The sequence below is a fragment of the Saccopteryx bilineata genome, chromosome 1 (assembly GCF_036850765.1).
Source record: "Saccopteryx bilineata isolate mSacBil1 chromosome 1, mSacBil1_pri_phased_curated, whole genome shotgun sequence".
Taxonomy (NCBI): Eukaryota; Metazoa; Chordata; class Mammalia; order Chiroptera; family Emballonuridae; genus Saccopteryx; species Saccopteryx bilineata.
Genome location: NC_089490.1, coordinates 308814985 through 308842303, shown reverse-complemented (window position 1 = coordinate 308842303; position 27319 = coordinate 308814985). Strand labels below are relative to the sequence as shown.

Sequence of the window (27319 nt, the reverse complement as noted above, 5' to 3'; positions counted from 1 at the left end):
TACATGACTGGCTTCTTATCTGCTTTCAGTGCAGTGTTTCTCATAAGCTTGCTTAGAATCATCCGGGGGGTGTGTCATAATGTTCCATACAAATCTAGTCAAGGAAAGAGAGAGAGAGAGAGAATTCAGAGTCTACTCTAAATCAACCACTACTTCATGCAAGTGATGTGAATTGCTTGGCCACAACTAGAGGTAAAATGGTGCAAGTTGATGAAAATTCCAGGCAAACTGTCCATCGGGAAAACAAGAGCCACAATGAGGATTAAACCATGATCAAGGAGAAGATTTTGCATCTTCCCAATGTGAGTGAGGATATAACACTGCTTGGCGTTGTCGTCAATACCTGTATACACAGATGATAAGGCTCTATACCCAACAGAGTTACAGAAAAAGACTAGAAGGCAGACATCCCAATGGTGGATATAATATATATATATAATTATCTCACATGACTTTTTTGTTCCAGCTCTATGACTATCATATAATGAGGTTTATTTTTTGATGTTTTCACTTTTTAAAAAATTACAACAATATAAACATAATTAAAAATATGCCATATTATTTTATTTAACATACAGATTCATGGTCCTTTTCTCATGTCTAAAATAGAGTTATTGGGCTGGAGCCAAAGAATGGTCATTGTTAACGATCTCCTTCAGTAACTGTTTGCACATCGTACTTTGAGAAATTTACCTTCATCATCAAGCAAAGAGCAAGCATCCAAGCCTCACACAACGTGGTCACAGTTTTTATCTTTACCCAGATAAGAACTTGGTGAGCTATTGCTTTTGGCCCAGTGACATCAAAACTGTTATAGTGAAAGTGGCTATAAGAAATGCACAGTACACAGGCTGTGCCATTAAACACCAGATATCCTAATGGAAAGGAAAAATACTTCTATATTTAAACAACTATGAGACAATACCACCAACCACTAGATGGAATGCTAAAAACAAAAGAACAGGCAGTGTGGCCATGTCATACGAAGACTGGAACACTATTTACATAAGAACAGTTTAAAATGCACTTCCTTATGTGTTATCTCATTTGACAGACACACTAATTCTGTGAGATTGATATTTACATGGTTTCCCATTAAAAAATTGAGAGCAAGAGATGGGAATTGAGTGTTTTCAAGCTGCAGTTAGCAAGTGGCAGGTTTTCTGACTCCTAATTCCATATCCCTTTTAAAAAGAAAGATTAGGCCCTGGCCGGTTGGCTCAGCGGTAGAGCATCGGCCTGGCGTGCGGGGGACCCGGGTTTGATTCCCGGCCAGGGCACATAGGAGAAGCGCCCATTTGCTTCTCCACCCCCCCCCCCTTCCTCTCTGTCTCTCTCTTCCCCTCCCACAGCCCAGGCTCCATTGGAGCAAAGATGGCCCGGGCGCTGGGGATGGCTCCTTGGCCTCTGCCCCAGGCGCTAGAGTGGCTCTGGTCGCGGCAGAGCGAAGCCCCGGATGGGCAGAGCATCACCCCCTGGTGGGCGTGCCGGGTGGATCCCGGTCGGGCACATGCGGGAGTCTCTCTGACTGTCTCTCCCCGTTTCCAGCTTCAGAAAGAAAAAAAAAAAAGGAAAGATCAGAGTGAACTAGGATAGAAAAATCTCTGATACATGCTATCATTGTCAATTTGAGCTGCTATACCAATATTCCATAAACTGGCTAACTTATAAACAGTCAACACTTCTCACAGCTTTGGAGGCTGGAGTCTAAGGTCAGGGTTCCAGCATGGTCTCATTTTGGTGAGTCCCTCTTCTGGGCTGCAGACTTCTCATATTCTCACATGGGGCCTGTGAGCTCTCTGGGTACTCCTCCCATGCATGAGGGTTCTGCCTTCAAAGCCTAATCACCCCCCAATCGCCCCCATCCTAGTACTATCTCATTGGGTATTAGGATTTCAACATATGAATTTGGACACAAACGTTCAGACCGTGCAAACAAAGAAAATCAAAACATAAGAAAATAGGTAGAAAGAATTTCTAGGACAAGAAAAGTGCAAACTAGCTCTAGCTATGGCACTTATTCTTAGGCATCAAGTGCATAGGCTCTATGAACTCAACCTTAATCTGACTTATATCCATTACTCAAAGTCACAATGCTAATATCCTACTCATACCCCTACTTAAATGACCTTTTAAATTTGGGTAATTAAATGCATATAAGCTTGAGATGTAGTTATTTGAACATCAGGTATCACCATGAACTGACTTTACTGTCTACCTGCTCATGCTTTATTTCTCAACTACTAGTCTAGATTATCTGTATATCCCAAGAATATTGTACCCATTAATCATCTACTCTCAATGACCTATTTCTGCCTCTGCTGCAAATGCAACCTAAGAGCAGGGATCATATAGAATCACAACATCCCTGGCCAGTTGGCTCAGTGGATGGAGCATCAGCCTGGCATGAGGACATCCCAGGTTCAATTCCCAGTCAAGGAACAGAAGAGAAGCGACCATCTGCTTATCTTCCCTTCTCTCCCTCTCCCCCTTCTCTGCCTTACCCCCTCTCGCAACCAGCTGCTCAATTGGTTCGAGCATCCACCCCAGGCATTGAGGATAGCTTGGTTGGTCTCAGTGTTGGCCTCAGACACTGAGGATAGCTCCGTTGTTCTGAGCATCAGCCCCAGACAGGGGTTGCCAGGTTAATTCTGGTTGGGATGCATGCAGGAGTCTGTCTCTATCTCCCTTCCTCTCACTTTAAAAAAAATAAAATTAAAATTAAAAAGAATCACATTGCTGGCAGGCATTTGGGGGCTCTAATTGCATGAGTAAGATTATCTTCTATTTTTCATACAGGTGCATTAGGTGAAATAAATCAGATATCTTAGATCATTTCAGATAGGATATCCATCTTTACACATGTTCAAAATGTGCCATTGACAAGATAGATTACACGCAGTCAAAGGATCACTTGAGGAGATGGGAGATTCTACCATGCAGTTCCCTCATACATATTGTGCTAGGCCAAAAAAATGGACACAAAATATCCAGTATCAAATCCCTGGAACCTGTGAATGTCTCCTTAGGTGGCAAAATAATTATTTTAAGGATCTTGAAAGGAAAGACCCTGGATTATCAGGTGGGCCCTAAAAGCAATCACACATATCCTAGTAGGAATGAATTTTGGAGAGACACACAGAAAGAAGGGGAGACACACAGAAGAGAAAGAGACGAGTATACAACATAATCAACTGTCCAAATGATATGGAGATGTTTTCTCTAAATCTGTGTACTCTAGTTGCCTAATGTCACCCCGTTAAACTTAATTGTCTAAATAAAATTTTTTAAAAAGAGGAAGAGACAATGTGGCAATGGAGGCAGAGGTCGGAGTCATGGCCACAAGTCCAGGGATGCAGATAGCTATCAAAAGCTGAAAGTGGCAAAGAATGACTTCTTCCCTAGAGTCCTATAGGAAACAGCCCTGTCTATACCTTGATTTGGACTTCTGGCCTCCAGACCTGTAAAGGAATTCATTTTGGTCTTTTTAAACCACTAAGTTTGTGGTAATTTTTCACAGCAGCCCAAGGAAGCTAATGCACATACATTTTAGAAATCACGTGCCCCTAAGTGAGTCTTCTTTAGGAAGTTCCTATTTCACGTCCTGCTGCTCTGCTCTTGGCCACACTTTGATAAGTTTGCATAGATTGTGTTGATCCATCTTTACCACAATTTCCCTAAAAGCATCTGTTTTTGATACCATGTTATATTTTTCACATCTTTGCAGTAGGAATCAAAGGAGAATAAAATCCCACCCATCAAAAAAAGATTTTCACGGAACACTGAACTGAAAACCACTTCTGTACATTGTAGGCGTAATCCTGTGGTTTCACACAATTATTGTTGATATGTGTAGTAAAGTAGGGGGAAAGACTTACAAGAAAAAGAAGCACGAAGACTGAGCCACAATTTTTCAAATGTTTGGTTTGAGATTCAATAAACAATTTGCAGGCTATTGAGCTTTCTAATCAAGTTTTTCTTAAGCCATCATAAAGATTCATTTAAAATCATGGAATATACAACAGCTGGCATCAAGGAGAAAATCTTTAACTTGCTGAGTAGGTAGTAAAAATTAATTTGGAATTAGAATTGCGTCTTGGAAAGGGGACTACAATGCAGTTTGGAGGAGATTAAAACGGGCTTGGGAATCAGTCTCTGATGTTCAATATTTTTTCTTGGGGGGGGGGAGGTTATGAACACACTAATAGCTATCCTGATCTGTGTATTCACAAAACACTATAGTGAACAACAATATGGAAATAGCTATGAAAGTTTTTTAAGTTAATATTTGACATAAACATGAGGAAAAATAAGTGAGGATTTCAGGTTGCCTTCCTAGGTCTGAACTGAGGGAAATATTGAAGAGGTGTATCCCAAGCTGAAAATATATTTGGATTCTATCGGCTCTGCATTATACAGATGGTACACAGAACAAAACTGAACTGTTCCCATTTGGCGTTATTCTTTTCTATCAATCTCAAGTGCTTGCTTTTCAAATAACAATTACTAACAATTATTTTCTTCTTCTGTACTTTTTTAAATCCTTACATTTAAATTAGCTGCTAAAATCTTCACATCAAGGACACAAGAGATAAAATCATGTTGTCAGTTGGGGGTCTTGATGAAAAAGTTTCCTAACTATTTTTGGAAGGATGCCATTGTATGCACAGAAAGAAGTACAACAATAACACATATTGATGGGGGAATTTGGAGGAACAGACGGTAAATGAGTGCCATATCTGCATTTATGGCATAGCGTGATTGAGAGCCTTTGATCTTTGTTGAGAAGCGGGCAAACTCTGGCTGTGGAGCAGATGTGCATTGCCTAGCTCCCTGCCTAGTGACTGCCTGTCCTTCTGTCAGGACTGCTGGGTAGGGGTTTGTTTAGTTTAATATCCCCAGCTGCTGTTTTTGTGGCACCAATCACAGGCACGTTTCAGTTACCACCGAGTATAAAGGTTACAATGTTCATATCTGTGATTTGCATTTGGATTTCTTGTGAATATTAAAAGAAAACATACACAGTTGGGAACTGTATATTATAGAATCTCAACAGTTACTTGATTTCCCTTAAGCTTTAGAAAAATGCATCCAAGACAGCTCTTCCACACCAAGAGAGAAAATGCCCCTTCCTTGGTCTGTCTGAACTCCTCTTCTGGCTATCAGTGGTCTCGAACAATTCCTTCCTTCTCTCTGCACCTCTCTAAAAGTAGAGAGTTGGGTCCCTCCCATTTTAGTATTCAGTTTTAAAACTCAAACTTTTAATACTTTATCCCATTTATTTATCTTCTTTGTTATTGTTATACATGTTTCAAATGTTCCCATTTCACTGTTTGGGATTTTAAATAGATTTGAATCTCTGAGAACTAGCTAATAGTCAAGCTGAAGCATCCTTGAGCTGATGTTTGAGAGCACTCTGTCATCTGGGGACGTACAGCACTTAGGTTACCTAAAGTTCATCATATACGACACAGCATAACATGGTGAAGAGTTTGGGCTCCGGTTCCAAACAACCTGAATTCCAACCCCAGCTCTGCCATGTGCTAATTGTACAATGACTTCATCTTGCTGTCAAAAGAAGATGATAATATCCACTTTGCAAGGTCATGATAAGAGTTAGATTTAATACTGGTTAAGGGGTTGGCACATGGCATGTGTTCCATCTGTGCTACTGCTATTAAATTCTGGCTACATACAAGGAATGGTAGAATGCAAGGCGATATACAGTCCATCTGTGAGAGAAGGAATTGTACATAAAATAAGTGTGCACTGTGGAGGTTAAGGGGAGAGTGAGCAAAGCATGGACAGGGTAGGTGAAAAAAGACTTCCTGGAGGCAGATGAGCTTTGAGTGAAGTTTTGAGAGAAGAAGATAACTCAAATGAGCAGCAAGGAGAGATGAAGTTCAAAGAGAATACACAGAGTGGCCTGTGAAATGCAGTGGGTAGACCAGCTGGTCTGCAGGGTGAAGTGGAAGAGAGGGTTGAAAGGCCTGACCTTCAAAATTCACTGTTAGTCTTGTCTGGTAAGGTATTCCAGACACTCTTCTCTACTCCCAGAGACTCCTGCTTATTGATCTGCTAAATACCTCCTACATCACATTATGTATGTTTTCCTAAATCTCTCCCCCAACTAGCTAATGTTCTTCTATTTCCATTTGTTCCCTGTGGAGTCTCCAGCCCAGGGAGCATGGCAATGTGATAGGATGATGATGAGTTTGCCTTTAGGAGTCAAACAGACGGAGGATCTGACCCTAATGTGTGAAAGTGGTCGGACTTCTCTGGGCCTCAGTTTTCTCCTGTGTAAATGGGGATAGTGACACCACCATAAAGTTGTGATGGAAGTGAAATTAAATAGTGTATATAAAGCCCCTGGTACAGCTGGTTAATGGTGTGTTGCAAGTGCTCAGTAAGTGGCAGCTTGTATCGTGTTTATAGTACCTGGAACATGGTAACACTTAATAACATTACCGCGACAGTATGCTGCACAAGGGCAGATCCCCTCAGGATTGAGGCGAGCTCCGAATAGAAGCCTGGCCAGTTAGATATTCCTGTTTTCATTACTATAGATTCTAACATGATGTAAATAAATTAAACCATTAAAAGGCCACTGGATGGCTTTTGTGGTTGGAAATATTGGTTCACTGTGAGGAACGAATCAATAAAAACAGGAGAAGCCACACTTAGCCACCTTATTTTTTATTCTGACTCAACAATGTCACTCTGCTCTATTCTGGAGGACAAAATGACTAGAGTTGAAGTTCCAACTCGGTGCATTTCATTAATATAAATTCAACTGCTCTCATTCTGCAGTCATAAACAGCCAAAGACTTAACCAGTCTTGGACAACAAAACAAAGTATTATACTTTCCAATCATGGGATACTGTTTTATGAAAACTCCAACTTCAAATAGCAGGAAGAAAGAAATAAAAGTCTGAACATTTTGATCAGGATTTGCTACGAGATTGCTGACTTAACAAGTAATGTTACTTTTTTAAGCCTACATTTCCTCAAAAGGGTCATATAATCTTTTTTATTTTTTTATTTTATTTTTTTAGGCTTGGACAGGTTACAGTGTTTTTATTTCCATAATCGTAAGAGTGGTACAGATGGGAGGAGAGTGCTACTCACGGCATTTGTAATGTTGCCCTTTCTCCCCACTGGGCACAGCTTTCTCATCCTCACTTGATAACTTTTCCCAATCTCAGACCATGTTCCGTCCACTGGCATCTCTACCACCAACCTCCAAGGCCAAGCAGAACCCATCATTCCCCTGAGATAGATAAATCCCCTTTCTGCTAGTCCAACTAGAGTTTTGCAGATTGAGTTTGCAAGGAAAATAGAGGACAGGAAAATCACATAAAGCACAAGAGCAATTATGTGGCGTACAAATGCTGTGACACTAAGTTTAGCATCTGGTCAAAGATTGGCATGGATGGCACAGCTGAATGACTTCTAGGCCCGGGTCCCCTTCCATCACGTCAGTTCTCTCTGGGATAAGTAAGAACTCTAATAGCTATCATTTACTGCTCAGCTCCTAAAGAAGGAGTTTACAAATATTTTCACTTATCCGCTTCTAAATATGTCTAATTTATGAACAAGAAGCACAACAGTCTTAAAAAGGTGGCACTTGTCTATTTTTCTAATGTGGAAACTAAGATGCACAGAAAGCAGTGAAGCTTATATTTGGAGCCAGGTGTTTTGGACCTAGGGTCTGTATTTTACCTACTGCACTGCCTTCTCAAATGTACTTCTCCGGTCCCAGGAAGGACGGGCTTTGGAACACCTGTTTCGCTCAGCTCCTCTGCCCAGTGCTCATCTCAGCCTTCATGTTCTGTATGTCATGCTGGACCCCAGTCATGACTCTTGCTCTCTCTCCCTCACATCTGCCTCCCTGCCCCTCCCTGCGGTCATTCTGCAGACTGCCCAGATGATGCCACACTCAGCTCAAACGAGAACCAAAGGCTTTCTTTCCTGAGATACTCAGACATCTAGATGCAAGGAGTTCTTAATTTCTTTCTAGAACCTACATTGAGTTCCATCCAAGAGCCTGCTTCCAGAATATAGCTCCTCTCTGTCATTCTCCCACCCCCGGATACCGGCTCTCTTAGGTTCTCTGTGGCACCTGGCCTTCTCTGTAAGATAAGAGCATGCAACACTGGCCTTGTAGAAGCTTCTTTGCTGCCCCCTGAGCGATCTCTAGGGCCTACCTCACCCAACCCGTTTGGTGCCGATCTCTCCCTCTTGTGTGAAGTTTACACTCCTGCTTTGCCTTTTAATGAAGTGTGATTTCTTTCCTGAATGTTGCTGGCCTGACCTGAGAAGCTGATATCCCACGGCTCACTCCTGGGACTGGAGGTACAATGCCACTGCTCCCACTTCAGAGGGCAGCAACCATGTCAGCTCCCTTTGATGGCTGGAGGAGACCCCTGAACCCAGGGAAGCACAGAGCTCACCAGCTTTTATCTGCTGTCTCTGGTGACCCACTTCTTACATGCTCTCTCAACCCCATGGTGTGCAGCATTCTCTCATAATTGTACACACTAAAGATTACATGCATATTTTTAATAAGTACAATAGCCACTAAGGAAAGGGTAGGGGAATTCCCATATGCTTTTCCTTCCTATGAAAGTCTGAGGAAAGGTGGGGAGATGGAGACCACCAGTGGACTCAATTCTTTAGTATGAAGTTGATCTTTAGTGTTCCATGTAAAAGACATATGAAAGCCTTCACTAATATCAAAATGTAATTTTGATCAAGACATACCCTCCAAACATGCTAAAACTTGAACAGCTTATATATTGTGTTATTTTAATGGTGGTGCTAAACAACAATAAAAAGCCCAAAGGAATAAAGAAGCAGAATGTAAACAAACTGATGTAAATAAAGAACTGATTATCCATGCTTTAAATTTAGGGAGTTGGCAGTACATAGATTCAAGGAAGAAATCACAGCCATTGCAAACATCATTATATGATCCAATCAAAGCGCAGATCACATGTATGTTACATGGAAGTCATGGTTAGCATGCATCCCAAGCTCTGAAGACATGTGAGTGCAAAAAGGTCTGTACCACCACTATCACATAAAATCTTCATGCTCTCCTCTGATTTATTAAAATTAAACACAAAAATTATTTTTCTTATCCTCAACTCATAAATTGAACCCATCCTGCAATGTGTTCCAGCTGCAGTAAAATTGTCACGCTTGCCTGGGGGCGGCCAATGGTCCTCAGACGGCCCGGTGTCCTGCTTTGCTGCTGTGTTAGGTCTCGTTTACTAGTTTTCTTTTTTCTTATTTTTTAGCAGTACCTTTTCTTTCTTAGGAAAACTGCAAGTACATCTCACCTGCTCTTTCTGCTTTTCTCTGAGCTGCCAGCAGAAGGACCCCTGCGTGTGTAGAGTACGCAAGGCTATTGATAGAAGGAGTCAGTGTCTGCCCTGGTCCACATTGTTGCTCACTCGCATAGCACAGCGCTTTGCCTGTTGCTTGTTAACATGACCAACTAACTCCCTTCATGAGCTTAAAAAAGATCTATTAAAACAAAAAGAGCCAAAAACATTTTCTGAGCAGGCAGTGCCTTGTAAACTCGAAACACCCATGTTTGAATACAGAGGTATACATTATATTCTTGGCATTCATTTGAATGAATGTTTTATCTAAGGCTTTCAAAATGGCCCATTGTCTGACTTTAATTAGCCCACTGCCCTGCCCTGTTTAGAGAACTGAACCACATTTCCAGTGCTTTCTGTGTTCTCCAACCAACCATCTGCTCCTAACAATTGCAGAAATGTTTAAAAATAATAATAATAAAAGCGAACCTTTTACAAGCAACTTATTTTATTTTTAGCCATTCTATTGGTTCTATTGGTTTTGGGGGTTGTTTTTTTTTTCATGTCATGAAATGAAATTAAAAATATGTCCTAGTGGTGAATTCTTTTGCAGAGTTTACAGAAATAATTGGGTTTCTCAGCAAAATCGCTGTGGCAAATCCATGGCTGAGGTTCTGCAGATTCTGTTCTGGTCCAAGTGTACAGGGCCATATATCAACGTGCATCCCTATGGCTCTTGTGTTCTTTTTTTTTAATTCCGTGAGAGGAAGGGAGGCAGAAACAGACTCCTGCATGTGCCCCAACTGGGTTACACCCAGCAAGCCCACTAGGGGGCGATGTTCTGCCCATCCAGGGCATTGCTCCATTGCTCAGCAGCCAAGCTCTTTTTAGCACCTGAGGTGGAGGCCATAGAGCCATCTTCAGCCCCCAGGCCCAACTCGCTCCAATTGAGCCATGGCTGCAGGAGAGGGAGGAATAGAGAGAGAAAGAGAAATGAGAGGGAGTGGGGTAGAGAAGTAGATGGGAGCTTCTCCTGTGTGCCCTGACCGGTAATCAAACCTAGAACATCCACACATTGGGCCAACACTCTACCACTGAGCCAACCAACCAGGGCTGGCTCTTGTGTTCTAACTAAGCTACATAAACACAAATAGCATTCCAAAGGCACACAAATGTCCAGGAAAAAAATATATATATATATTTCATTTTGTAACTTAGGCAACAGAAATCACTTTCTCACAGAGTTAGCTTGGACATAATTTTATGCCAGGCAGGAGTGTTGTAGCAGTAAAATTTCATGAAAATGTCAGAGGGTTGGAATCCTGTATCTGTGTTACCTTTTCAAAGGATATAAAATAGTTGATATGCCAGAAATTTAAGATAACTGGAATCATAGTTTTATTAAGAATTTGAGATTTATAGTAAAGATATTACCTAAATTGTATTTTTTTAGTTTTTATTAGCTAGTTGTTTTCATTATAAAAGTAAAAATTTCAAACAGAACTAAAGACTATAAGGTAAAAATTGAAGTCTACTTATCCCCCCGTTCCTACCCACCCCTTCTACTTCCCAGGTTCACCAAATCAAGTTTCACATGCAACCTTCCAAAATTGTGTGATGTTATTTTATTACAAAGAAATTAACTTGCTGTACCACGTTAATGAATATCACAATCAAATGTTAGATATTTACATGCACTACTACAAAATGCATAAATTAATGTTTTCGCAGTAAATTCCTTTCCCCAAGAGACTTTAAATATGTTTTTTAGTCTTCATTTTACCTCTACATTTGAAGGCTTTAAGCAAATCACTTAACACAGCACCAACCATTCCGGACCTATCGTTTTCAGCACGGGATTAAATTTCATAGAATGCTACTCTCACCATTGCTGAAAAACTTCTAAAGGACCATAACCTGCTACTGGAGAAAAACCAAGCTCCTTACCATGGATCAAGGAAGTTCTTTATGACCTGGTTTCTCCGGCTTCTTTTCACTTCTCTGTCTGCACACTTCTCGTACACATTCCATATCTGTGGAATGCTAACCACATGTTTGAGCCTTGCTTTGGTCTCCAGTATAATGCCCCTTATCCTCTCTGCTTACTCATTTCCTCTCATCCTTCAAAACTGGACTTAAATATCACCTACATTTTTATGTGTTTAGCCACCTTCTGCCAAGACAACAACCCACTTCCCTCCCTACCCTCATTCTTACCTCCATCCCAGCTCATCACCTCCTACCTACACTAAATCAGAGTAGTAATGGACTGTATATTGGAATCCAGCCTATGCCATTTACTAGCTTTGTGACCTAAGACATGACCTTTACTGCTTATTAGTTTTCCAAAATATAATTTAGAGATAACATAACAATATATTTCATTGGTTAATGGTAAAAAAATTTAATGAGATATTGCATGTAAATAATCTAGCATAATGCAAAATACATGAAGTACACAAATGTTAGTTGTTATTAAAAATGATGAAATACACACTGATATATGTAAAGTGCTTGACAGAGTCTGGCATGAAGTAAGTATTCATGAAATGCTAGTCTTTTCTACACTTTTTTATTTTTATTTTTTTATTTTATTTTTATTCTTTTATTTTTTTAAGTATTTTTCTGAAGTGAGAAGCAGGGAGGTAAAGAGACAGACTCCTTCTTGCATGCTCCCAACTGGGATCCACCCAGCAAGCCCACTAGGAGCGATGCTCTGCCCATCCGGAGCATTGCTCCATTGTAACCGGATCCATTCTAATGCCTGAGGTGGAGGCCATGGAGCCATCCTCAGCGCCCGGGCCAACTTTGCTCCAATGGAGCCTTGGCTGTAGGAGGGGAAGAGAGAGATAGAGAGAAAGGAGAGTGGGAAGGGTGGAGAAGCAAATGGGTGCTTCTCCTGTGTGCCCTGGCTAGAAATCGAACCCAGGACTTCCACACGCTGGGCCAATGCTCTACAACTGACCCTACCAACCAGGGCCTATGCTTATTTTTATTTTTTTTTAATTTTATTGAATTTATTGAGGTGACATTGGTTAATACAAGCATACAGGTTTCAGGTATACAATTCTATACTACCTCACCTGTATACTGCATTGTGTGTTCACTCCCCCAAGTCAAGTCTTCCTCCATCACCACCTATATCTCATATCTTCTTCTATTTCCTCCCAAACCCCTTTCCTTCCACCCTTATTTTTATTATTGCACAAATTACATACATATTTATGCAACTGTGTTCCTTATGAAATTGTGTGCTCCCTAAGAACAGAATCTATGCCTTACTCCTCTTTGTATTTTTGGAAATTACCACAATCCTGACACATATTAAGCATACCATTCATTTATATTTAATAAATTAAGTGAAACATCTGCTCCTGACAAACCAACTTGCTTATTATTCCATAAAGAAAAGAGGTGGGTGTGCTTTTTCACATCTGTGTTTGGTTCACAAAATTCCTTGCACCTGGGAACTTTCTTTCGCCTTTCTGCATCCTGTCATCCTTCAGTGTCCAAATCCTCAGCAAATTGATTTCTCCTTTTTCTGATTTCTAAGGTATGTAGAGCACGAACCATGCATTTGGAAACTAAGTACATGCTGTTCTGTACCATGATCTACTTTTTCCTGGGCTTGTCAGTATCAGTTACTTAAAACCCACTGTTACCTTAGTAATGGATAGCAATGATTATGATTTCTCACAATTCTTTGGGTTGGCTAGAAATTTCTCTGCAGGTCTCCCCAGGGCTTATTCATGCAGTTGCATTTAGCTAAAGTCCAAGATAGCTCCTCCACATGCCTGGCACTTGGGGCTAGCTGTCAGCAGGAGCGCCTGGATTCACTTTCACACTCTCATCATCCAGGAGGCTAATGTGACTTTCTTAAGAGGAAGTTGTAAGGCAGCATTTAAAGCAAGCAAAGGTAAAAACTGCAAACCCTCTTGACGCCTAGACTCTAAAACTCACCCAACATCACTTCTGTCATAGTCTGTTAGTCAAAGCAAGCCACAAAACCAACCCAGATTCAAAGGAGTAGAGAGATAGACTCCATTTCTTGATGGGAGGAGCTGCAAAGAAATTGTGGCCATATTTAATCTACCACATGGCTGTGTCCCTGAGTAGATCCTAATCTAAATTGTTTGGTTGCATTTTCTTTCTAGCACCTGCAACATTCAGCACTATGCTTTGTACATCAGAGGTGCCCAGTAAACATCTGTGGCTTGATGGAAGGGCAGAGAACCTGCTTGTTATGTCATTGAGAGGGAGCAGTCAGAGAAGTTGGGTTTAGATCAATCCTAGTTTTTGTAATTTATTAGATGAATGATTTGAGACACAATTACTTAACTTCTCTGTGCTTTCCTCTTTTGTAAACCTGAGATGATAATAACTACTTTGTAATGAGAGAATATTATGTAAAACACTTGGCACACAATAGTTGTTTTTAACTGTAGTTTTTATTCATTCTGGAGTAATTTTTAAATTTATGATTAAATTACTATATAATTTAGGTAAATGGTCCAAAAGTCAAAACTTGTTTCACACTTTGCAAAACAGTAAGATTTATTAGAACAGGTTTGGTATTGTGTAGTCACTACATAAGATATTACACCAATCAGAATGACCCTGGTTCTACTACATACTTGTCACAATAACTAAAGCATCTAATTCTCTCTTCCCTTTTCTTCTGGAGGAAGACAGTCTTTCAACCTCACATAGGTACTCATGTAAAGGTTAACTGTCTTACATCCAGCCTTAACTTTCTACTCATTTCAAAGTTGAAGAAGAATCATGTGATCTATGATGGGTTTAAATTCAGATATTAAAAATATAGTTTTAGAATGTTCAGTATAATATCAGTTCATTCTTTCTCTCAATAGATATAATGACAATGAGAAATTAAATATATAAAATACTGTAAATTCCTTGATAAGGGATCCCAGCAATTCACAAGTGGCTACGATTATTGTTATTTAAGCATCAATAGCAGTGTTTTTAAGTTTAAAGAGATAATTTCTAAACTGTATAATCAGAATTTTAAAAATATATAGCAGTGTGAAAAGTCCTATGCTAGTCAGAGATCTCTTCCTTGGTACATTTCAATATGTTTCTTCATCTAGATTGGCACCTAAAAATATGATAGGGTCATAAAAATGACTATAAATGTTCTCAAGGGAAACTCTTATCTCTTTACTACCTTGGTGACCTATTAGTTCAAATTAACTCATTTTCATGAAAGGGCTTTGGGGGCAGCTGTGAGGCTGCTGTGTTAGCTACAGGAAGTTGCAGACTGGCAAATTTCATTCAAATAGAAACCTCTAAATTTGGGCACCTGGCATTGCAGGATCCTGTTGTTTGCAGTATGCAAAATAAAATTTATATATCATCTCACTTGGTCAAAAGTTATGGGCTCTTTGATATTATTTCTGGAGGAATGATTGACTTAGTGAGAGGCAACTGTGTATGATATCTTTAATAAGGAAAAAAAGAGTGTGAGTTTCTCGTCACACGAGCAATGACAGCCAGGGCTCATGCTGAAGGCTCATGTTTTAGGCTCTTCTCTCTCAACCTATAAACTCCAGGAATGGGACGGGGGAGTAAGTGCCGGCTCTGAGATCTGTCCAGTGAAATTCTTCCTAATCCCAATGCAACCCTTTAGGTCTCTTCTGTGTTCTGTGAGATGAACTGAAGTGATGCATTATCATTGTGTTTTTTTTTAATTTAAAATTTTTATTTTTAATTTATCATGTTGACATAGTTTCAAGTGTCCCACTGAATATAACACGCTCTATACATCTCCTCTAAATATTTCCCAGGTTATCAGTAGAGAGTGCAGTATTAATCATAGCTATAAAATAATTCTATGGAAATGTTTGATACCATGATTTTGGTGGTGAGTCCGGAGTTTGTGAGATTTCTCATTCACCAAATTGTATACTTAAAATTTGTGAATTTGATTATATGCAAATTATACCTCCATAAAGATGTCCCCCCCCAAAAATAGAATATTCATTGAAAGACTAAGGAAATGATTGATAGATACCAGACAGGGAAGTATAAGTCCTACCTGGTCATTTTTGTGAGATTTTAAAAAAATTATATGAACCCTCTTAGATGTCTCTAAGTCCTTTATACTAAAAAAGAAATATAACTGATAGTTTCCTATTTTGACTTATGAGTTATTAAAATGCCAGGAAGGCAAAGGGTCTTTACTTGACTTCACCCACCTACCACCACTGCCTCCAGGAGAGCTTGGGCTATTCTCCTCTGGGTGATTGTGATAATTAAATAAAACAATGCATATAACACATTTGGCCACATGCTTAACAGTGTGTTTATGAAATTACTACAAGTATACGTTTATGAATTAGTTCTATTATACTTTAAATCTCTGGTGGAAAATGTTGGAAATTATGGAAAAAATAAAAGCTGTTGTGCTGGGTAAAAATCAAGAAAGTACCTACATCTAGTTTCAATATTTAAGGATTTCATTCTGTTTTCAGCAGACTAGATGGTCTATGGGTGGGGAGATCTCACCCACACAAAACTTGATTCTTCACGAAATGCATTTTGCTGAGTTGTCAAGCTGGCAGGAAGTAGGAAAATCTCCAAAGTGGGTCTGGGATAGGGACGGTTGACGTGGGAGCAGAAATTAAGACATTGAATAATGAGGAAGTCTTCACACCAAAAGACAGGTTCCCTTGAGGACAGATGTCCAAATTAGCTTTCTGTGTAAAGACTGCTCCTTAAGCTGTTGCCAGGTTTGAAGGGCTGAACCTAGGACCCCACGATTAATTTGGGAAGCCTGAGAGGGAGCTGGCCCCCAAGCAATGTCAACATAAAGCTTTTGGAGAAAAGCAACCTCAATGTAGGACCGCAGATTTTCACAGATTAAGGTTAACCAGATATGAATTTCAATCAAAGATCACCAACTGCATAAGGAAACATACCACTAAGAATAACAGCATAAATAAAAAACAATAAATTCAAAGTCCCAGAGTTGGCTCAGCGGTAGAGCGTCGGTCTGGCATGCGGGGGACCCGGGTTCGATTCCCGGCCAGGGCACATAGGAGAAGCGCCCATTTGCTTCTCCACCCCCCCCTTCCTCTCTGTCTCTCTCTTCCCCTCCCCCAGCCAAGGCTCCATTGGAGCAAAGATGGCCCGGGCGCTGGGGATGGCTCCTTGGCCTCTGCCCCAGGCACTGGAGTGGCTCTGGTAGCCGCAGAGCGATGCCCCGGAGGGGCAGAGCATCGCCCCCTGGTGGGCAGAGCGTCGCCCCAGGTGGGCGTGCCGGGTGGATCCCGGTCGAGCGCATGCGGGAGTCTGTCTGTCTCTCCCGGTTTCCAGCTTCAGAAAAATACAAAAAAAAAAAAAAAATTCCCAGAGCTTTCAGATATTAGAATTACCAGATACAAAACATACAATAACTTAATAAACAATAAACATTCAACAGAAGATTCAAAACTTATCAAACATATTTTTCAAAAATCAAATGAACTTGATAGTAATGAAAAAAAATGAAGTGGTTACCAGTGGGAGGGAGGTGTGGGTGAGAGGGGAGGGGAAGGGAATAAAGAGAGGCAGATATATGGTGACAGAAAATGATGTAACTTTGGGTGATGGATATACAATGTAATCAACAGTTCAAATGCTATAAAAACATTTACCTGACACCTGTGTACTCTTATTGATCAATGTCACCCTGTTAAATTCAATTTTCTAAATAAAATTTAAAAAAAAAGAAAAATATAATCAGTAATAATTTTTTAAACCTCATTATATGAGTTAAACAGCAAATTAACTACAGTTATAGAAAGAATCAGTGAATTGAATATAAATTTGAAGAAATCGATATTAATTTATACCAAAATATAGAAGAGAATAATGGATTTAGAAGAAAGTAAGGGAAGGTGAAGGGACATAGAGATTAAAAGGAAAAGGTTTAACTTTCATCTGCACAGAGTTCTGGATGGAGAGAATAGGAATAATACAGACAGGGCAATCTTTAGAGAGGATGGATGGAACTTTTCCAGAATCTAAAAAAAGAAATCCTCAAGACACATGAAGCACATCCTATAGCAAGCAGGATAAATTAAATGTTAAAAAGCACTCAGAAAGAAAAGAAACATTGTCACAAAGAGTAACTGTGAGGTTGGTAACAAACTTCTCCATAGCAATTGTGGAAGGTTTTGAAAGTGCCTGTGGAAGAATGACTATAAAGTTACAATCGGGAACCCAGCACATGTTTGAAATACAGGGACCAAAGCAAATAATTTTTCAGATAACAAAACTAAAACACTTGACCACCAACACCACCTCCACAAAAAGGATATTCTAAAGTTTTACTTTAGAAAAATGATTTTTAACTGGTGTGCTACAAAATTTTTTTTGAAACATGTAATACCTGACTGTCTAGTCAGGGACCACTGACCTTTTTTCCCTTAGATTGTCAAATAAAAAAATGACAGCAGCCAACACAACAATAGTCATCTGGTGTGACTGAATCAAAATTATACTTTTGGGGGATTGGTGAAAAATGTAATATATTTTTTGATGTACTGCAGAATCTTAGTAGTTTTATGTGTACCATGAGATGAACAAGGTTGAAAACTGCTGCTACTATAGAAAAAGGAAAAATTAATCTAGGGGAAAAGTCTAGGAGAAGAGCAAGCAAAGAAAATGGTGAATAAAATAATGATATTTATAATGTCTAATATGTGAAACTTTAATAAAAAGAAACCAACTAAAATGAACAAAAATGTACATATAAATTAGGAGAGCAGTAGTAAGAGTTAATGTTCTAAGGATGTTGTTGTCGTGGAGAGATTTAAGATGATGTTTGTAGTTTCTGTTAAATACAGTGTGTCCGTAAAGTCATGGTGCACTTTTGACCGGTCACATGAAAGCAAAAAAGACGATAGAAATGTGAAATCTGCACCAAATAAAAGGAAAACCCTCCCAGTTTCATACCTATTCAGTGCAGTTCGATGTGGGCTCACGCACAGATTTTTTAGGGCTCCTTAGGTAGCTATCCCGTATAGCCTCTACAGACTCGTCACTAACTGATGGCCTACCAGAACAGGGTTTCTCCACCAAACTGCCGGTTTCCTTCAACTGCTTATCCCACCAAGTAATGTTATTCCTATGTGGTGGCGCTTCGTTATAAACGTGCCAATATTCACATTGCACTTTGGTCACGGATTTGAATTTAGTGAGCCACAGAACACACTGAACTTTCCTCTGTACCATCCACATCTTGACTGGCATGGCCGTGGGCTGCTCCACTGTATACACGATGTTACATCATCATCTGCGCATGTGCACATACTGCCACATCACCCTACGGAAACTGGGAGTGTTTTCCTTTTATTTGGTGCAGATTTCACATTTCTATCGTCTTTTGTTGCTTTCCTGTGACCGGTCAAAAGTGCACCATGACTTTACGGACACACTGTATACAAGATAAATTTTATGGGTCACCATAAAGAATGGAAATAAAGAGTTTAATTTTTACAGTGGGTAGAGGGCAACATCACTTTGGAGAAATGAATACAAGAGGCCTCTTCTCATTGTAAAAAGAAATAAAATCGACTACACTACTAATTGTGAAAACTCTGTTGAGTCTTCAGGTATTAAAACTGGCTTGGGGGAGGGTACAGTGCTGGGATTTCCACAGTAATAATTAAGCCTGGGCAGAGGAAGGAAGAGAGTCAGAAGACTCTGGGCACTGTGGGGGAGGGAAGAGAAAGCTGGAAAATCTGACAGCAGAGATGGTGAACACTGAAGGGGCCGGGCTGCATAGGCTGAGCTGTATCCATGCCCTGGGTAGAGGCCAGAGGCAGAACCGTGCCAGCCAATGAAAGAATGACTGACAGATGCTGAGGGGACAATAGGCACTTCCGTTCATCACATTGGACATGTGTTCTGTGTCTCACAGAAGCTTTCCTCTTGGCCACAACCTCAGCCAGAACAACTTTAGGAGAGAAGGCAGGAGGGGAAGATGAAAGAAGGGCTACAGGATGTCTCCCCAGGACATCTACCACCCGGCCTTACGCTACTTACACATGGATGGAGGCTGGGGCAGAAGAAGTCAGAGGGTGCAGGTGCTGGTACAGGAGAAACCTGGAAATTGGACGGCGATGCTTGACAACATGGGCACCGGCAACGGGGAAATGTGCTTCTATAATCAATCACTACCTCCGCTCCTTCCCATACAAGCCACTGATCTACACCTACCTCTGACCTCATGTGACCTCGAGTTCCCTTCTGCCACTAAAAGGTGTTAACTTATTAAATAGGAAAACACATAAATCAGAACTTGTTTAGAGGAATATCCCAGAGCTTTGAAGGAATGTAGGAATGCATTTGAGTAATAATAGTAACTCATAATTATGTCCTGCTTACACTGTGCCATGCACTATTCTGAGCGCTTGATATATATGATCTCATTTAGCCTTCATGTGCTCAAGGTCACACAGCTAATAAGAGGCAGAGCTGGCATTCCAACACAGACTCTTTGGTTCCAGAGTCTTCACTCTTAATTATTATGCTATTTCTGAGGGGTTGGGGGATATTTTGCCTGGAGAAGATGGAACTCCAGGTTGGTGCTGTGAACTGAATATTTGTGTTTCCCTGGGATTCGTATGTTAAAGCTCTTATCCTCAATGTGATCGTGTTTGGAGATGGGCCTTTTGGATGGAAAGTATTAATAATTTGATCATGAAGATAGAGCCCTCATGGATGGGATTAGTGTGCTTATAAGAAGAGACACAAGAGAAAGATGATCTCTCTTTCCAACATATGAAGACACTGTGACAAGCCAGCCACCTGCAAATCGGGAAGAGAGCCCTCACCAACAACCCAACCGTGCTGGCACCCAGACCTCAAACTTGCAACCTCTATTTCCATTCTTTATGGTTCCTTAAAAACTTTACCTTGTATATTTAACAAAGACTACAAACATTATCTTAGGCCTCTCACTGACAGTCACTAATTCTAGCCGCCAGAACTGGGAGAAATGTTGGTGGTGTTGAGAAATGTTGTTACACCACCCAGTCCATGGTATTTGTTATGACAGCCCATAGTGATTAAAACCATTGGGAAATAATGGGTTATCTTCAAATATTTGAAGGGCCATGATGGAAACAGAGTTAAACGTATTTTGTATGAACCAAAGAGAATAGATTAAAGAAAATGACTCTTTTCAGCTTACTTTGCAACTGTCAAAGGTCTCCAAAGAAGAAATGGACTTTCTCAGGGGGTGCTGATTTCTTTATCATTAGAAGCTAAGTGCACCCAGTGTTAATATGGAGAGGATTTCAGCATAGAGTGAGTGGTTGGATGAGATTCTCTATGAAAATCTCTTCCACACTTGAGAGTTTATAGGACTGTGAAGGTCAGGGCTAAGAGTGCAGACCATAGAACTGAGGACTCTTAACTTTTAAAACAGCTATATTTTCCCACTTAACTTTGTTTCTGAGCATCTTGAAACCAGACTTATATTTAGATATTTCAAAATTCTACTTACCTGGATATGCTTCCCTTCAGAGGTCAGCTTAGGCATCGCTTCTCCAGGTTCCCCTCCCCCCATCCCATGTACCAGCTTAAGTGTCCTCCTCCCTGCATCTTCCCCAGACCGTACCTCTTCTCACACTGTAGTGAATTGTGTATTTCAGTGTCGATCACAACCTGCGTTAGTTTCCTAGGGCTGAAGTAACAAATCCACAAATGGGGTGGCTTAAAACAACCGAAATTTCTCGTCATGCAGTTCTGGAGACTAGAGATAGAAAACTCGGGTGTCAGCAGCGCCAGGCTCCCTCTGAAGGCTCTAAGGATGCCTCCCTCCTCACCTCTTCCTAGTTTCCGGTCATTGCTGTTCCTATACTTGAGATTGAATCACTCAGATTTCTGTTTCTGTCTTCACATGGCCTTTTCCCCTCTGTGTCTGTGTCTCTCTGCTCTTATTATAAGGATGCCATTCATGTTGGGTTTAGGGCTCACCCTAATCAAGTATGACTCATCTTAATTTAACTAGTATATCTTCAAAGTTTCTATTTCCAAATCAGGGCATGTTCACAGGTACTGAGGATTAGGACTTCAATATGTCTTTTGGAGGGGATATAACTTAATTGACAACATCTCCCCCATCTTCCATACTCATTAGACCAGGGGTCCCCAAACTTTTTACACAGGGGGCCAGTTCACTGTCCCTCAGACTGCTGGAGGGCCGGACTATAAAAAAACCAAACTATGAACAAATCCCTATGCACACTGCATATATCTTATTTTAAAGTAAAAAAACAAATAAAACGGGAATATGATACAATATTTAAAATAAAGAACAAGTAAATTTAAATCAGCAAACTGACCAATATTTCAATGGGAACTATGGGCCTGCTTTTGGCTAATGAGATGGTCAATGTGCTCCTCTCACTGACCACCAGTGAAAGAGGTGCCCCTTCCGGAAGTGCGGCGGGGGCCGGATAAATGGTCTCAGGGAGCCACATGTGGCCTGTGGGCTATACTTTGGGGATCCTTGCATTAGATGGTGGCTTTGAGGACTGTATGTTTATACCACATATTTTTATTATGTTGACTATGAAGCATACTCTGATCTGGGCACTGAAGATGAGTCACAGTTAAGGTCCGGACCATTGGTGGCATTTCGATTCTACATGGAGGCACTTAGCAAAAAAGTGGTTATTCAGTGTTGAATCCAAAACACAAGCAATGCAGATGATAGATGATAGATAGATAGATAGATAGATAGATAGATACTATACTTAATACATGTTTGATGAAAGGTATTAATCTAAACAGTAAAAAAAAAAAAAAAAGGATAAATTATTCTCTCTCATCCAGCCAGTGTTTGTTGGCATGTTTACCAGAATCTAAAGCTTTGGTTTTTCTTTGTCCCTTATCAAACCTTCTCCAGTACTGGCATCTTACTCTCGACTGACTCCCACCACTCTAACCTCCCCCCCAATATCATTTCTTAGTATCACAAAATAAAGCTTGTTATATATATATACATGTTTTAAATTAAAGCATACAAGTAACGAAGAAAATTCTCACTGTCTTTGCCTTCCAGAGCAGTGTCAGCTCCTGTCCATCTCCGTTTGTCCAGATGCCAGGTGAGTACTTCAATTCAACAAGCAACTCGTTCATTCCCTTCTGAGTTTAAATAGGGCATTTGGGCCTCCATTCTTTTATACCTATCTTACATAACATTCAAACTGTTTCTCTTTAAGATAGTTGTTTTTAAAATATAAAATCAGTAAAGACAAACCTAATTCAGTCAACCTTGAATTTAGAATTTGTTCTGTCTTGAGGGCAGCCTTTTGATCACTTGCCTAGCAGAAACTTATTGCACAAAAGCAATAGTAATTAGGCCCTTGATACAATTTTAAAATATCTAACATCCCAACACCATGATCATATGGCTTAGGCACCTGCTTCAGCACACAAGCACAACCACCATTTACTGAGTGTTCTCTATATATGTCAGGCAATGAGTTAAGCATCTTGTTTTGCTTCAATACATATGTCTCATTAAATACTCCTATAGGGGTTTAAAAAGGGGGCACTCTTTATAATAGCAGTGGGCACTCTCATACACACACACACACACACACTTCCAAATGCCAAGCTCAGAGGTGGCACAGCCTTTCGCGATGATTTTCGTAACCCTCTGAGATGGTGAGGGAAAGGAAAGAGCAGCAGAAGACTCATATGTCTGAATGGCTCTACATTGTTTTCCAATCACATTGTCACTGGGTTCTGCTCCTTTTTATAGAAAAAAATATATATATCCATTGCTTCTTTTACCTTCTACAGTTATTCTTTCTCCTTTTAAGGAGAAATTTGTATATATCCTTAAGAGAAGCAGAGGGTTTTTTCTTTGTGGTTGTCTTTATTTGGAAATTGGAAATATAAGCATAAGACCCTAGGAGCCCTGTACATGGTCTTAATTCTTTTCTCAGCCTTAACCATCCCTATGGATAAAAACTCGTGCTGTGTGGCAGAGCCTTCTGCATTGATATTCATTTTCATTTGCTCCAGTTTTTTCCAGGGGAATATGCCTATGCTAAAACCTCTAAGTGCAGCTTTCAAATTCATGAGCAGATTAGAAGTTTGGGGCTATAAATTTTAAGATGAAAGTGGAGTAAGTAGAACTGTGCTATAATTTTCTACAAGGCCTTTTGACTTCTTCTGGATGAATGAATACATTTTCATGTAATTGTTGAAAACAGTAATAACATACTGGGTTTATAGAAAATGTAGAAGACACGTTCCGCTTCTATGGAGCTTGTAAATAGAGGGTTGAAACTCAGGTGAGAGTAGTGAGCATAATATGAAATGACACATCATGTGATAAGGGCCAAAGTGCTGCATGTGTCATGTATGACTGAGCAATGATACAAAGGACAGGATCTTGAAGCATCTGACTCTCTCCCTACAGATGATTGGGCAGGTGGGCAGGAACAAAGCTCAGAAGTGGTCCACTGTGGTTGGGGAAAGTAAGAAAGTCAGGTATCTGGTCTTCCTCGCATTTCAGTCCCTTTGTCTTATCAAGGTGCAGATTTTATTTAGCTTAAAGAGACCACGCCCACTGGATACACACCAGCTGGATACAATTAGTTGTAATGACCTTGAATCTATGCTCCTCCTGATAATGTTTCAAATGATAATGTGTTTCCTGCTACAACTGAGCTATAGTTTACGAAGTCTTTAGCAAACACATTTCTTCCTTTCTCAGTCCCTTTATTTCACCTTACCTTAAACATTGGTCTTCTCAGTTTCAACTTATTCCCCTGTTTTCCCCAAGGAAAACTTTCTGTGCCAGGCACTCTTCCTAAACTTGCAGTGCCCAATTATAACCACTAGAGAGCAGCAAATAACACCAGACTCCTCAAAGCCAGGAAATTTTTTTGTTTGTTTTGTTTTGTTTTTTGTGGTCCTTCCCCTAATTTGGCTGCATAGAAGCCCTATTATTCCAAAGCAGGTAAACCATGCCTGCCAGGTGTTAAAAGGCAGTCAGTGTACAAAGGATTAGAAGAATACAATCTGCCTCAAATTTGGAGTGGGGGATCCCTTATCTAGAAATACTGAATCTCAGATAATATGCCCTGATGAGAATAGAGCACAGAAGCTGTGGCGAAGATGCTTCATCCGGTAAAACATAAATGCCAGGCGATTAGTTTTATCTCTGTGAGCCCGACCCCTCCCTAGCACAGGCCTGACACATAGAAGGTGCACAATAAATGTATCTCGAGTGAGTCAGTGATTGAACAGTTATTGCACCACCTAAAGTGAACTCATCCCCCAAAGACAGGGTTCCTTTAAACATGTGATTTGGGCTGGACCAGATCAAAGATGTAATGCAGCGGCACTTAGCTCTCAAGTCACTTACCTGATTAACTGTTGGTTTTGATGTGATGCACGTGTTAGTAACACCATTTCACAGATGAGGAGATTCAGTCGCAACAGAGATGCTTTGACTTTCCCAAGAGGAAAAGTTTGCTTTTCATTGCTTTTCATTTGGCGACAGGTTCACCGGCCACGTCAAGTTACTATGGTGTCAGAAGATCGTTCCTCTCTGACTCTGACTTCCACAACACCAAACAATTTGCAAACGAAGTCTGCACCCCCACCGTGGCGAAGCCCTTTCCCTGCGAGTCCTCCGCGGGGCAGAGCCACCCTGCTCTACTCGATTCCTACTTCCCAGAGACCTATGGGGACCACCACCCGCCAGCCCTGACCCCCAACACAGCCCCTCTGTTTGGAGCCTCATCCCTGCCACCGCTCCTGCCGCCGCCCTTCCCCAGCGACCCCACACACTTTGTGCTGGTGAGTAGGCAGATATTTCACGGTGAGTGAGCGGAGAGCCAAGGCCCAGCGCGTGGCAGTCAGTCCTCAGCCAGATCTGGCTCGCCTGGAGCCCCCTCAGGCTGCTCTGCACCTGCCCCTAGAATGCCGGGCAGCTGGGTCTGCCAGGACACTCTCTGAAGGAGCCTTCCTTAAAGATCTGTGCCACCCAGACCATAGGAGGGGGATCTATCCGGGGGGCTTGGGCGGGGATGACTAACCAGGTAGGATTTATATCAATTGTGTTCATACTCGACTGGTTTGGCCAGATATTCCCCCATCATTCCTCCATAACCTCCACTCTGAGGTTATATTCAGATAGACTAGGCTGTAATCTTTCAGGGCGGGCACATCCAGGCTGTGATCCCTTCCCCTCCTCACAGCATTGTTACCCTTTAGAACCTTGTTCTCTCTAAATCCTTCCATAGAAGAGTTCACAAAGATCTGAAGAACACTAATACCCTCCTTATAGAAAACTGTAGGCCCTGGCTGGCTGCTCAGTGGATGGAAAGTCGGCCTGGCTATGAATGTCCGGGGTTTGATTCCTGGTCAGAGCACACAGGGAAGCGCCCATCTGCTTCTCTCCTCCTCCCTCGCCTAGTTCTCTCCCTCTCAGTTTGCTCCGCTGTGGTCCTGGGCGCTGAGCATCAGCCCCAGACAGGGTTGCTGGGTGGATCCCCGTCGGGCACATGTGGGAGTCTGCCTCACTATCTCTTCTCACTTAAAAAAAAGAAAAAAAATGTAAAGCCTTCAATCACAAAGGACTTTATCTTTCTGAAAACAGGATTTTAGACAAAAGGGAGTGGAGTGGGAATTAACATTTACTACTTGCAACATCACAGGATATAGTTATTACAGCCCCATTTTACAGATAAATAAAGTGAAGTGCTCAATCAGAAAACTAGTGAGTGTCACAGCCTTGAATTGAACCCAAAGTCTTTCCAGCCCCTAAGCCAATGAGATTCCTACCTCTGCTCACCAGGGCAGCTGGCCCTCCTGGCCCACCCCGCCCGGGAACCACTGGCCTGACTTCCCCACTGTGGAAAAGGCGGCATTCTAAGACGTCAAGTATTGTGCAGCTCAGAAGGAGCACAAGGCAGTGCACTTTAAATGTCAAAATGCCATTCTAAAGCTTTTTTCCTCATTCTCACACTGCACTCATTTCATGTCGTTTTCTGAGGGAAACAATCTTAATACATACGGGGAATCAAGTTCTAGAGTAAGAAGGGAATTAGAACTTCCACTGTTGGTGTCAGCGATCAGAGGGAAAAGCCACCGGCTAAGGAGGCTTCAGACAGCAGAGGGGTCACCCAGGCCTCCCGGTGGGCCGCGATCCAGCAGCGCCTCATATGGGGAGGAAACCTGTTCCCGTCAGAGGATCAGCTAATGACTAACCCCAGTGACCTTTCCATTCTCCTCAGAGAGACTCGTGGGAGCAGACAGTGCCAGACAGTCTCAGCCAGCTGGACCCTGTGCCCACCGATGCCCTGCAGACCTTGCCACCCAGCACGACTTGCCACTCCCAGCTGGAGTCAGGGAGCACCAGCCAGCACAGGAGCTTGAGCTGGGGAGCACCCCTGGCTGGGGCTCAGTCCTACTCGCTGCATGCACTGGAGGATCTCTACCACACACCAGGGTACCCCACCCCTCCCCCGTACCCCTTCACCCCTTTCCCTGCAATGTCCAACGACCTAGCACCCAAGGTGGTGCCCCTCTCCCCAGATGAGGGGGCAGATGCCTCTGCCCTTCAGGACCCTTCTCTATGGACCAAAGAAGATGGGAGCATGGTGTGGGGGTCATACGAATGCCGCAGAGCTTACTGAGGGGAGAACAAAGAACTTCTGTGCTTTTCTTTAACTTGGGTTGTGTATTCCACAGATTGTTTTCAGTGTGGCATTTCTCTCAGAGTTGGATTTCCCAGTTAAGCCATCAGGCCACCTTTTGTTTAATGGACCATGATATTTCAACGTATGGACCTTTCAACTTATCAGGGACCATGTTCTAATGAGACAACCTGGCAGTGAGGTCTTTTTGGAACTTTAGTAACCTATTGCTTTCTGAATCTTCTGTTATCTTTGAAGTATCCCTTTTGGCACTGATATTTTTATCCTTAAATTACATTAAAAAGTTT

General features: G+C 41.3%; 1 protein-coding gene across 1 annotated transcript in view; it reads left to right on the top strand.

Annotated features, from left to right (window-relative positions):
* POU2AF2 (POU class 2 homeobox associating factor 2) overlaps positions 1 to 27319 on the top strand; it is a 37030-nt gene extending 9711 nt beyond the window's left edge. The window contains exons 3-5 of the mRNA XM_066253650.1: positions 22412 to 22454; positions 24872 to 25170; positions 26610 to 27319. Coding sequence (XP_066109747.1) covers positions 22412 to 22454; positions 24872 to 25170; positions 26610 to 27011 — 744 coding nt within the window. The 3' untranslated portion in view covers positions 27012 to 27319. The remainder of the gene's footprint in view (positions 1 to 22411; positions 22455 to 24871; positions 25171 to 26609) is intronic.